Source organism: Triturus cristatus, chromosome 6 (assembly GCF_964204655.1).
Source record: "Triturus cristatus chromosome 6, aTriCri1.1, whole genome shotgun sequence".
In the NCBI taxonomy this organism is placed as follows: domain Eukaryota; kingdom Metazoa; phylum Chordata; class Amphibia; order Caudata; family Salamandridae; genus Triturus; species Triturus cristatus.
Genome location: NC_140589.1, coordinates 298,085,733 through 298,099,030, shown reverse-complemented (window position 1 = coordinate 298,099,030; position 13,298 = coordinate 298,085,733). Strand labels below are relative to the sequence as shown.

The window sequence follows — 13,298 nt, the reverse complement described above, 5'->3', positions numbered from 1 at the left end:
GAGACATATCAAGATGTTTTCAAATGATCACAAAACAGCAAATGCTGTGCTAAGGAGCTGTGCCACGGACATAATACATACTGAACGAAAGAAAAATGTGTTATATCCCAGCTTTGGGACTGACTGCACAGTTAAGATTTCCAACCTAGAAAGTAACCAAAACTTTATATTGGAATATTAAAAGACTAACAAGTGTCCTCTCCTACTGTAGAATAAGCCCCTAAGAAGCAACTGTCACGAAATACAGGTTGGCTGAGGAATGTGTAATGGATGAACTATTTATGTTGGAAAGAAATACATGGAGTAACACTGAAATCTATTAGATGATTTTTTCTAGGGTGATAGAGCCACAATTGTATTAAGAAATTAAATTAATATTAGAAAATTAGTACATTATTTTTTGATAATCAATTTAGTGTTGCCTCAATTTTTGGTACTCTGGAGACATTTGTAATGATGTCAGTGTTTTACTGGAAGGCACTCTATAGTAGTGGACACTTCTTCGTTTACCCCTTAGCACAACAGACTATGCTTCAGGTTTAGGTTGAAACCTCCGGCAAAAGACATTGAGGACATTCGGAAAGCTTCCCCGGGAATGCATTCAGCCCATTGCTTACCATTGGCTTTGTGGTTTGTACCTCACATTTGCTTGCTTTATATTTGCTGCCTTTATTTGTTTTAGGCTCTCCAGCTTGACTTCATCCCTCACAGAGAGCATTCCTTATTTTATGTATCCTTCGGAGTGCCCCTTTAAGGCCTTTACATTTTGCTCTTATCTGGTCACATTTTCTATGCATTCAAAGGCAGATGTCAAATGTCAGGCTCTGTCTTCTGAGGAAGCTTGGTGTTTACTTTTTATTCTCGGACTTCAAAGTGAGAGAATTTATGTGACAATCTTGCTGTGAAAGCTTTTTTACTAGTACAAAAGAAGTGTAAATGTCTGTAATAAACTGTGCAGACATTTCAGAATATATCAGAATTAGGAAAGCACCGCGATGGGAGGACTGGCAGCGCGACCTCGACTGGTGCCAAAGGGCAGAGGAAACAGTATATAAAAGTTGGGGGTGTACAAGAAAGTGGGACAAAGTGTGGTCACTCTGGTGCAGGTATAGAGAAACTGTTGCAATCATGGAAGGGTAGAAAGGATGGGGTTGGCTTATCGTCCTTGTTGTTCCCTACTGATAATTACAATGTTAATTTTGTAATGTATCCCTATGTATCATATTGCAGCTGTGTGATGATGTACGGTCTCATGAGCATTGTTAATAAAAAGAATTTAAAAACAAAAAAAAGAATTAGGAAAGCAGAAATAAAGCAGTTTTTTTGTAATTCTGAAGTGTGATGCAAACAATTTAATACAATCAAAACAAATCAGTACACTAGGTGATGACATTTCCACACATTATTGTTTGTGTGCTGCATACGTTTATCAGTAAATGTGTATGTCTGTGTAAATGTGATGGTCATTTAAATTGAAAATGTATTGTCTGTAATAGCAGTGCACTACCACACCATGCATACTTCACGCCACTCCACTGTGCACCACTCCCACTCCACTGTGCACCACTCTATGCCACTGCACTCTATTCTGCACCACTCTATGCCTCTCTATTGTATGCCAATGCACTCTACAACACTTTGCACCACTGCACTATTCACCATTGCACTCTAAACCACTCCAGTCTAGGCCACTCCACTCCACTCTAGGCCACGCCACTCCAGTCCAGTCTAGGCCATGCCACGCCACGCCAATCCAGTCTAGGCCACGCCAGTCCAGTCTAGGCCACGCCAGTCCAGTCTAGGCCACGCCAGTCCAGTCTAGGCCACTCCAGTCCAGTCTAGGCCACTCCAGTCCACTCCACGCCACTCTACGTCACTCCAGTCTAGGCCACTCCACTCCACTCTACGCCACTCCACGCCACTCCACGCCACTCTATGCAACGCCACGCCACTCAACTCCACGCCACTCAACTCCATATCTAGTCACACTACTCTGCAACATTCCACTCTATGCTACTGCCCTCTACGCTTAAGTACTCTAATCTCTACCACTCTACTGTATTCAACTGTAATCTACTCTGCACTGCTGCACTCTACTCTATGCCACTTTACTCTATGCTACTGCACTCTACCCTGTACCCCTCCAAACTACCCTGCCCCACTGTACACCACGGTACTCTACACCACTTTGCCACTGGACTCAATGTTACTTACCCTAAACTACTGCACTCTATGCCACAATACTCTACTCTACAACACTCTACGCCACTGCACTTTACACCACTCTACACCACTACACTCTATGCCACTCTATCCTACTATGCACCATTGTACTCTATGCCACTCTACTCTACACCACTATACAGTATGTCGCTGCACTCTACGACACTCTACTCTGCAACACTTATCTCCGTGACTGCACTCTGCAACACTTCACTCTCCACCACTGACCTCTGCACCACTGGAATCTACTCTACTACATTCTACTCTGCATCACTATACTCTATGCCACTGCACTCTACTCTGCTCCACTTAACTCTACTGTACTCTACTCAAAACCAATTCACTCTACGCCACTTCACTCTAGGCCAATCTGCCCTGCACCACTGCACTCTATGCCACTATACTCTACTCTGCACCACTCTGCACTACGTTACTGCACTCAACGACACTCTACTCTGCAACACTTGACTCTTCACTATTGCACTCCACTGTGCCCCACTCTACTCTGCACCACTCTAGTCTACTCTGCACCACTCTGATCTATGCCACTGCATTCTACGATATGCTGCAACACTCATCTCAGTGCCACCTTATGCCACTCTATGCTACTCCACGCTACTCTCCTCTATTCCACAAACTTTTAGCCATGCTGAACAGCAGCCACGCTAATGCACAACATGGCTAAAACATATTGGCAAATGCAATAGCTCTTGCATAGGCGAGACCCATTGGCTTTGCAAGTGCTTGTTTGTTCAGCTATTACGCTGTAAGAGACTGGGGAGCATCCTAAATTAGCTCAGCCATGCACCAAATATTTTGAATAGTAAGGACTGCAATTATTTTTCTCAGAGGAGAAACCATCTACCCCACAGCGCCCATTAAATAATGTTTCATTAGAAAAACACCTTCCTTCTCGACCCACCACATTAAATTTGTGGGTGTTTCTTCTCAGTTTCCTTCCAGGAAACACACTCACTCAAGCCATTGACAGGAGTAAATTTGTAAGTGTTTTCAGGAAGGGAATATGCTTGCAATGCATAGGAGAGTTCATCTACAATTGCAGGAAGGACCTCCATGGAACACCATAAACAACGTGGAAATTCCAACTCATGACCCAACTTTCTCTATTCTCAAATGGCATTGGTGAGGGTAACATTACATGAATCCCTATTCAATAAATCAGGATTGTGGATTTATATTTGCAAATGATTTGAGAACTAGGACATACTTGGGTGCTTAATCACCCTTTAAGATTCCGGCCCAAAGAGCGTACTGCAAAGTAAGCATAGCAAACTATAGACTCTAATTACATATAAGAACATCAGTGCGTCAATGCTCAATACTCATTCTTAAGCCTATGCGTTGGCTGAGCCGCTGCACTAAGTTTCAACATGTGAGCTTGGCCAACTTCTGCTTTCCACATCTGGCCTACAATTTCAGACATGAAGTGCTTAGAAACTTCATTATGCGGTGGTCTTTGGAATTTTCAAACCTTTCAAACTTTGAATATGGACATTAAACCATGCCCAACTGTTTGACATTTCAAATAGGATCATCAATAAATTATGCATTTTATTTGATACTTTTTGTTCAGCTCTGAACTACTGAGCCAAGGTTATTGAAACTACATTTGTTTCACCCTATGCTTACCTTGACATTTTCCAATAATGGATCCGAAGTCATCTTTTGCAGATCTGAAAAATGTACAGAAGTACAATTAGTCTCCAAGAAGATTCCATATCATGATACCTTATGCTTTGAACACAGCTGAAGCCACACGCCACTGCATTACATGGTATCTATCATGGTACCACACTCCATTGTGACATTAGAAAATATTGTATTAAAGTATGCATTGAAATAGTCTACCAATGTTTTTCAAAAAGGCTTGGATGGCTAAAATATTGGTTCTTACTTTAGAAGAACACGTTTAAATAGCGAAAACTATTTCATAGCTACACCTCCAGCAAACAAAAAAACACATTTCCCATCGGATGACTACTCCCAGTAAATGTAAATATTAAACAACACAAAACAGTAAAAGGTTAAGAAAACCGCAACATTAAACTCTTTCACTACCAGTTAGTTTTGTGAAATGATTTTAAATTATATTTCCAAGACTCTTCAGATAAACCCTTTCTTTTTGAAGAGGGTAGAACCTGGAAGTCTGACTTTACCATCACTAATACCCAGGCTACTTGGCCAAAGATTAAACTATTCCGAAAAATATCCCGTTTTTGAAAGGTATCTTTATGCATTTTATTACGAAGACATACTTTAACAGGAATACAAACGATAATGAAAATGTAGCACTATTGACTGCAAAATGCGCTTTTCATTCCATGTTCTTTTGTTTTGAGATAACAGCCAAACTAGCATTTTGTAATTCAGTGTAAGCCTCATGTGCAAAGGAGGCAAAACATTTTCGGTGCCAAAAACAATTTACATAAAATTATATCAATAACAAAAATTCAAGAATGATATTCTAAATTAATGGTACGTCCTATAATTTCAGTAAAGAAACTTGTAACTGGTGTAATGCACAATGATAAAACTTTACATCACATTGTAACAAGCAGGCACTGGGCATGTGGTAGCAAGTTCAGAGATTTGACAAGATAGCCCAAGTGGAAGCAAGTTCAGAGATTTGACAAGATACCCCAAGTGGAAGCAAGTTCAGAGATTGGACAAGATAGCCCAAGTGGAAGCCAGTTCAGAGATTTGAAAACATAGCCCAAGTGGAAGCAAGTTCAGAGATTTGACAAGATAGCCCAAGTGGAAGCAAGTTCAGAGATTTGACAAGATAGCCCAAGTGGAAGCCAGTTCAGAGATTTGAAAACATAGCCCAAGTGGAAGCAAGTTTAGAGATTTGACAAGATAGCCCAAGTGGAAGCAAGTTCAGAGATTTTACAAGATAGCCCAAGTGGAAGCAAGTTTAGAGATTTGACAAGATAGCCCAAGTGGAAGCAAGTTCAGAGATTTGACAAGATAGCCCAAGTGGAAGCAAGTTCAGAGATTTGACAAGATAAGTCTTGGTCTTCTTTGGCTATGCAATTGGCCACCAGAAGCCCTTACACTTTCCTTGGCCGACCATCATAAGAGGTCGCTACTCAGTGACCACAAATGTTTTCTTACCACAATCGTGGGTAGATTGGTACCATTCTGCAGCTGCTGGGAAGAGGAATCACTATTACAATGATGTGCTAGCCAGTCACAGTGTTTCCGATGGAAGAGCAGAAGGTACTGGGCCCCAAAGGCCCTACTCTTTACCTAAACCTGTGACTTCGGACAAGACAATAGACCAACAGGCCCAGGAGTTTACTTCACAGATAAGGTACAAATGCATCTCAGGGGAGGTGGTGGGAACAGTGAGATTCGAACAGTAATATTACACAGGTAAATCGAAAGCCACGTGGGGCCAGATGTATTGCACAAGGCAACACAACATTTGGCATGCAGCTACTTTACACGTCAATTAAATGCACTTGCAAACAAAAACAACAAACAGAAATGACAAAATGATTACCTGATTTCTACACACTGGTCTTGGATGGCAGCTAAAAGTTTACCATTGCTATAAAAGAAGAAAAGCGCATTAGAAAGAGCTATAAAATGCAGTCATATTAATATGTTTTTTGTCATGTGAAAAGCACTCAAAACAGAAAGGCCACTTATATTAATGTCCCTCAAAATATAACGTTGGGCCCCTTAAAACAAATGTTTCACTGAAATTCATGGATTTTTTTAACCCTATCATATTAATGCCCGTCAAAATGTAACGTGGGCCCCTTAAAACAAACTTTTGACTAACATGAATGGATTTTTTTTACTGTATTTTACCGAAACAGAAGTTTACGTTGAACTTCTCATCATCTTACAACGGAGACAATCTATCAGTGCAGATCGATATCGATGGCCCATCCTCCTTGTTAATCATTCTATAGCACCAAATGCAAGATCAGCATTTTGTCTGTATATCCACAAGTTTGAAAGACACTTTCCAGCAACATCAGTTCCAGATGAAGTACCTCGAACAAAGGTTTATATTTTTAAAATAGGAAACTTGAAAAACTTTCAACTGTTGCTCTTCGCCCCCATACCTGCCGGTTACCCCCACCTGACTTCCCTCGTCCAAAGGAGTTCAACTTTAGTTTCTGTGAGACTCACCTTGCCTACAGCAGTCTGGTTGGCGTAAGTGCACTCAGTGCGTGAGCTGGGCTTCCACAGCCAGGACCCTCCTGGCTCTCATACCTCAGGGACCGGTTAGCTGCCACCACACGGTTTCACAATCGAGCACTCACGCCCACAGACTGGGTGCACATCATTCTCACTGCCTTCGCACATATTTTGTTGTAGTGGTGGCTTACTGTACTCCTTTCTTTCAGCGTTTCACTTTGGGCAGTGGCGTTTCAGCATGGCATGGACTTGTGGAATTGGGGGGGGCTGCATTTCACTAAATGGTAGGGGGCAGTGAAACGTACTGGTAGAAGTTCTAGTAAATTACAGAGGAAGACCCAGACTTTGACCCACCACTCTCTGTTTGAAAAGGCTCCCTTGAGCCACTGAGCTGACGAGCTTGTGGAGATGCGCCTGTGAGCGGTACTGAAACTTGAAAGGATTGTGGCAGCCTGCTCAGCAACCCCAGATCAAATTTGTTTTTATCTCTACTGATGACGGATGATATCCAGAAACGTGTGTCTAGAGATTTACAGCACTAACCTGCACCAACTTAGGTGGAATACTCCAGTAAATATTCAAGTAAGCATGTACCATGAACTGCATATACCATAATGCTAAGGGGGCAAGCTGTGCTGGGAGGTGAAGCAGTGTGCTCCCACCCCTTTCTGTTTGAAAAGGCTCCCTTGAGCCATTGAGCCGACGAGCTTGTGGGGATGCATCTGTGTGCCTGTGAGAGGTACTGAGACCTGAAAGGATTTTGGCAGTCTGCTCAGCAACCCCAGATACAATTCATTGTTATCTCTACTGATGACGAATAATATCCAGAAAAAGGTGTCTAGAAATTTACAGCACTAACCTGCACCATCTTTGGTGGAATACTTCAGTAAATATTCAAGTAAGCATTGTTAGATCTGGGGGTCTCTAGTTGGCAGAGGTATACACCTTAGACCAAATAGGGACCCTTGCTTCTAGTCAGGGTACAAGGACACTCACGGTAGATAACCCCTGCTCACCCTCTAGGTAGCTTGGCTCGAGCAGGCAGGCTTATCCCCAAGGCAATGTGTAAGGTATTTGCACGTAGACACCACAATGATCCCCCCTCTGCACACCACAAACTTAGACCACACAGGTGAGTTATCAAAAATAATATATCTTTATCTAGCTTCCGCAGTTGAAATCAAGTATCACAGGTTTACACTATATTCGCTTTCTTGGTTGGTCGGGATCGTAAGACGATAGTCTCTAGTCTCTTGCGTGATTCGATACTCACTGAGAATGAATCAGTTCGTAGGCTCTTGATGTTTAGGCAGCTACGTTGCTCCGGCGGTGTCACTGCGCTCGTTGTAAAAGCGCACCGCTGGCTGTTCGGCGCAAGGTTTCCACAACTCCCTCGACGAGCCCCCAGTGACGATGTCGACGTCACCGGAGTCAGCCACTCACAGTGCGGCTTCGTAGAGCAGGGAAGTACGACTCTCGATCTGCTTCAGGCCTCCGGGTCGCGGCAAGGCACGTGCCGATGAGCATGTCGGTCTTCTTGATGCGGCAACCGGTGTCAGGCCCGGGTCAGTGCGGCACTCTCCAGCAAGACAGAGAGCAGCCAGCCCACTTCACAGGCAGATGTTGAGAAGCTTGGTAGAACAGTCCCCGGTCCCTGCAGCACACAGCAGCGCAGGGGGGACACAGCAGAGTCTTGAGTTCTTGGCAACCTTTCTATCCCAGGGTTGCGAAACAGGAGGCCAGCTCTTCTCCGGCCCTTGGAGATTCGGTTTAAGACACAGCACACAGCAAAGTCTTGTTTGGTCAAGTGGGTAGGGTCAGCACACAGCAAGACCCCTTCTCCTCCTCAGCTTCAGTTGTACAGCAGAACAGGTCAGCCCTTAGAGCACACAGCAAGGCAATCTTCCTTTAGTTCTTCAGCGGTCCGACTTTCAGCAGAGGTTCCTCTTGATGGTAGAATCTAAAAATCTGTTGTCAGGGGTCCTTTACTTATACCCCTAAAAGTCTTTGAAGTCTTTGTGCAAGTGGGTCCTGAGCCCGGTCTGATCCAGTTCTGGGTGTTGCTGGAGCACTTTGTTTTCCTGGCTTCTACTTTCTTTTCAGAGTGAGGGGCAGAGTCGTCGACCGCCCAGCAGGAGGTGGAGCCAGCACCGTGGCAGGCAGGCACAGCCCTATTCACTCCCAGGTGCTATCTCCTCCCTCCACTCTCCTTGCAAATGTCACCATTCAGCAGAGGGCTGACTCAGCCAACCTCCCGGGGGATCCCCAGCCCCTGTCACTCTCAAGCCAGACAGTCAATCCACAAGCATGCCCAGGCACACAGAAGGGTCAGACAAGAGAACAGCTACTCTCTAAAAAGTACTATTCTCCAACTCAGGATTTAAAAACAACCTCTCCTAAAAGATGTGTTATTAAATGCTGAGCTCAGGGATATCAAACACTCATGTCTTATCTTGTTCCTATGAGAAGATAGGCGGATAGCCATTGGCACCAGCCTCCCCCATGTTAGCCTATGGAGCAAGATAACCTTACAGCAGTGAACACACAAAATGGCCGTTGTTCACTACCAGAACATGTTACCTGCACTAGTACATGCTCTACCTTTTGCATACACTGCACCCTGCCCAGGGGGGTACCTTGGGCCTTCCATAGGGATGACTGACGTGTATAATAAGGGAAGGGTTAGGCCCGGTCAGTGTGGACACTGGCCAGGAGGACATGGCAGTCCGGGGACTGCAGGCAGGCCTGCGGTGGCAGGCCTGAGACACCGTTTTAGGGCTACACAGGTGGGTGGCGCAATCAGCGCTGCAGACCCACTAGTAGCATCTGTCATCACCAGCCCTGGCACACACAGTGCACTTTACTAGGGACTTCATGGTGATACAGATATGCCAATCAGGTATATCCAATCAATATGATATTTTACACAGGGAGCACTTACACTCTGGCACTGGTTAGCAGTGGCAGAGTGTCCAAAGCATCTAAACCAGCAAAAACGAAATCCATCACAGCATCAAAAATCCAGGTAGCAGAGGCAAAAGATAGGGGAAAAACTCACGCCAAGGATGTCAGGTCTAACAAGCATGAACTGCATTTACCATAATGCTAAGGGGCAAACTGAGCTGGGAGGTGAAGCAGTTTGCTCCTACCCCTTTCTGTTTGACATGCAATCGTTCACTTAACTCAAGTCAACATGACCTGAATGCATTTCCGGTTTATTGTTGATATCATCAGCAAAGATAAATTGTGTAACCATTTTTCCATTGTGTCCCATGTGTCCCAATTGCTTTGTGAAGCTTGTTTTTGAAAAGCTAATTCCTTTTTTGAGTGCAGTCCCTACATTCCGGATGAGGCTGTGCTTTGCAATGGAGACCTCAAAATCCCGGACAGCGGATCGTGTTGTGAAGCCATGCAAAATCTTTGCAATACAAATGCCAACATGGTACAGTTGGGAATCACTTTCACCTTACTGTTCAGCCTTCGCTACTTCTCACATAATGCTATATAATAACAACTTCGGAATCTCTTTATATGCCCCGCAATGTGTTCTTTCGTCGTGTGGTGACGTCTATTCATCCCTGCTTTTAGACTTCAAATGAGTGTTATTTGTGGCACATTACTATTGTTGCACAAAGTGATCATCTACTCTACCTAGATAACAGCAGTGTGGAGTAGGGGAAAAGGTTAACCTACAGCCAGAAGAATAGGGCATGGTAAGGGACATGAGGAATCCATACATTAACATTTTGAACCAAATCTGCCATCTTCATGTGCACGTTAACCTCAGGCCCAAAATTCTTGATCTTAAATGTTTCTTCCAAATCTGACAACGTTCTTAAACCTGGTCTTTTTTTAAGAAAAAAGAAAAATTAAGTACTTACAAGAAATATTAGAGCTGAGTGGTTGGTAGGATTTAAAGAGGTTTGCCTGCGGTAAGGGCCATGAAGTTTAAGTTTACTTGTTGCAGAAGCAACTTTTATATCGAAAGAAATTACTTTAAGAACTCTGAAAGGCTACCAATTTGGTACGTTTTCAGTGGCCATTCTAAATCACTGTAAATACAGCACTTTGAGAGAAATATGAAAAGAAGCACATATAAGTGGCGTTATTTGGAGGTGGCATGTTGCAAATGATCCTATGAAGGATACCAGTGGGGGAGAACTAGGGTTACAGGCATGTACACTATTCCTTACCCAAGTTTAATTAGGCTTTTGAGTACAATGGGATCCAGTAGTTACCTTGGAAGAAGGATGTGAGGCACCTGCGGGAATAAACAAGCTCCTCACATACGTCCAGGCCCGCAATAAGTACTAATCAGTAAGGGCACCCTGTGAGACAACGGTGCTGGTGCAGGGTGTGCACCAGGTTCCATGTGGCTGGTCTAGAAGAGGACTTCTCCAATGAGTGTTGCTTATCAAGGCTCTCATCAATGGATCTTTCTGATGGGGCAGATCATTTTGGCACCCGTTAACTGTCCTTCATCTTTTCATAGCAAAGTTTGGTGCAAGACAATGACCATCAGCTGTGCATTATCATGAAAGGGTTCCATGTGTCCTTGTTGGCACAAAGAGGTGATGATCTTAGTCTTGTAAATACAAATTCTGAAAATTCTGTTTGTATCTATATGTATGTGTGTGTGTATATATATATATATACATAGGCACATTGATTACAAGATTTTACACGGCGGCCGGCCGTGTGGAGGAGCACCATCGTAAGCTCGGGGGAAAACAAACCAGCTTGCGAGACTGCAGTTTGGGACTTCCTAAAACTTGAACAGTACAGCGCCATATGCTAATTAAGCCTGTTGTCCTGGTCTCATTACCTACGAAGGTTTTCTATGTTTTTCAGATGCAAGCAAGACTAATGACCTTACCAAAGGATATAATTTGATCGCACCACAGGACTCAATGTCCCAGAAGGCAACTGCACACGCCCACTGGGGGCGTTCATACCAATGATGAATAAAATTAAGGAAAGTGAAACGTGGTGCGCTTCATTACTTGCCTGCTGCCCATGAGGAAGGGATTTGATATCCCGAAACGCGTCGGCATGAAGTCAGTAAAGATGGACTAAGTAAGCAGGCTGCATTTCACTAAGGCAATGTCGAGTGACCTCCTATGCGCAAGGCACATTGATTACAAGATTTTACACGGCGGCCGGCCGTGGGGAGGAGCACCATCGTAAGCTGGGGAGAAAACAAACCAGCTTGCGAGACTGCAGTTTGGGACTTCCTAAAACCTGAACAGTACAGCGCCATATGCTAATTAAGCCTGTTGTCCTGGTCTCATTACCTACGAAGGTTTTCTATGTTTTTCAGATGCAAGCAAGACTAATGACCTTACCAAAGGATATAATTTGATCGCACCACAGGACTCAATGTCCCAGAAGGCAACTGCACACGCCCACTGGGGGCGTTCATACCAATGATGAATAAAATTAAGGAAAGTGAAACGTGGTGCGCTTCATTACTTGCCTGCTGCCCATGAGGAAGGGATTTGATATCCCGAAACGCGTCGGCATGAAGTCAGTAAAGATGGACTAAGTAAGCAGGCTGCATTTCACTAAGGCAATGTCGAGTGACCTCCTATGCGCAAGGCACATTGATTACAATATATATATATATATATATATATATATATATATATATATATATATATATATAATCTACTGGCGGTCGCCAGTAGATAGTTATAGTTAGGACCGTGTTTCCATAGGAAATCCGCAACATTCTATTTGGAATAACTTTGGCACCGGTTGACGAATCCTCGCGAAATTTTCAAAATATATATATATATATATATATATATATATATACATCCAGAACAGAGTTTGCCTGTCGAAGAGAAAGCCACACTACAGGTACGTTTTCGCCAAACCATCATTTATTGAAGGATGCTGCGAGGAAATCGTCTGGAACAGCACAAGAAGTCAATTGTCCAAAGCCTGACGCGTTTCGTGTTTCAACACTTCCTCAGAGGCGTGGACTTGCAAACTCACGGCACTGCGATTTTGGCTAAATACATCTTCTTTTCCCACCCAGAGTGGGCGTAGCCACCCCCGTGGCTTTCTGGTCTTGGTAGTGCCGTTTCTTGCTTCAGTGAAGCTGACATGCCGTTGGTGCAAAATGGAGATAAAAAATGATGCCACAGTGGCTTGTGGTGTCAGCCTCAAGTCCCCGCTGCATGTTTTTGCCCTTCAACAACAGGCACCTGCTCCCAAAGCAGCGGCTTCTGTTGGCGTCGCTGCAGGAATGCAAACTGCATCGGAGCTTTTCTCGTGGCTCAGGCGGGGCCACTAACATCCAGAACATATACATATATAAACATATATATATATATATATATATACACACACACACATAACCGTATTTAGTATGACAAAAAGGAAATGGTGTGCTGTAATCTCATTACCACACATTTATTGTAGTCTGTTTATTTAACAAAATGCTATGTTACTGCATTATCAAAACGTGCCTAAAAGTCACATCATGCACAGAAAAAGCATGCAGCTTTGGGCTAGAGTGAAGTCCTTCATACATAAATGCAGAACTAGCAGTAAATGTGATTACCGCTACTTATTCATAGTCGTAGACATAACAGGAGAAACAGCCCACATACTGACTTCGGTAACGTAATCATCACATTTCATGTATTGCAAATTTAGCATCAAACTTGAAATGAAGCCCAAAGTGTGAAACACCTTCTCCCTTGAGGGTGAATCTGTTTCCAATTTAAAAAATACTTTATTAGATTCTTTGTAAAATTGGCCTTCAACTGCATAAGAGACGTACGGATATTAAGGACAGTTGATCTACTAAAGTTTCCCCCTGAAGTCGATATTTAAGAGTGAAAGAGGTAACGCAGGGACTACACAATGCAATCATTTCAAACATATCA

General features: G+C 43.5%; 1 protein-coding gene across 2 annotated transcripts in view; it reads right to left on the bottom strand.

The window, feature by feature from the left end:
• NBAS (NBAS subunit of NRZ tethering complex) overlaps positions 1-13,298 on the bottom strand; it is a 2,067,161-nt gene that overhangs the window by 1,819,716 nt on the left and 234,147 nt on the right. For both annotated transcript variants that reach the window (XM_085610668.1, XM_085610669.1), the window contains exons 5-6: positions 5,750-5,797; positions 3,874-3,917 (exon numbers count right to left, since the gene is read on the bottom strand). In XM_085610668.1, the coding sequence (XP_085466794.1) occupies positions 3,874-3,917; positions 5,750-5,797 (92 nt within the window). The remainder of the gene's footprint in view (positions 1-3,873; positions 3,918-5,749; positions 5,798-13,298) is intronic.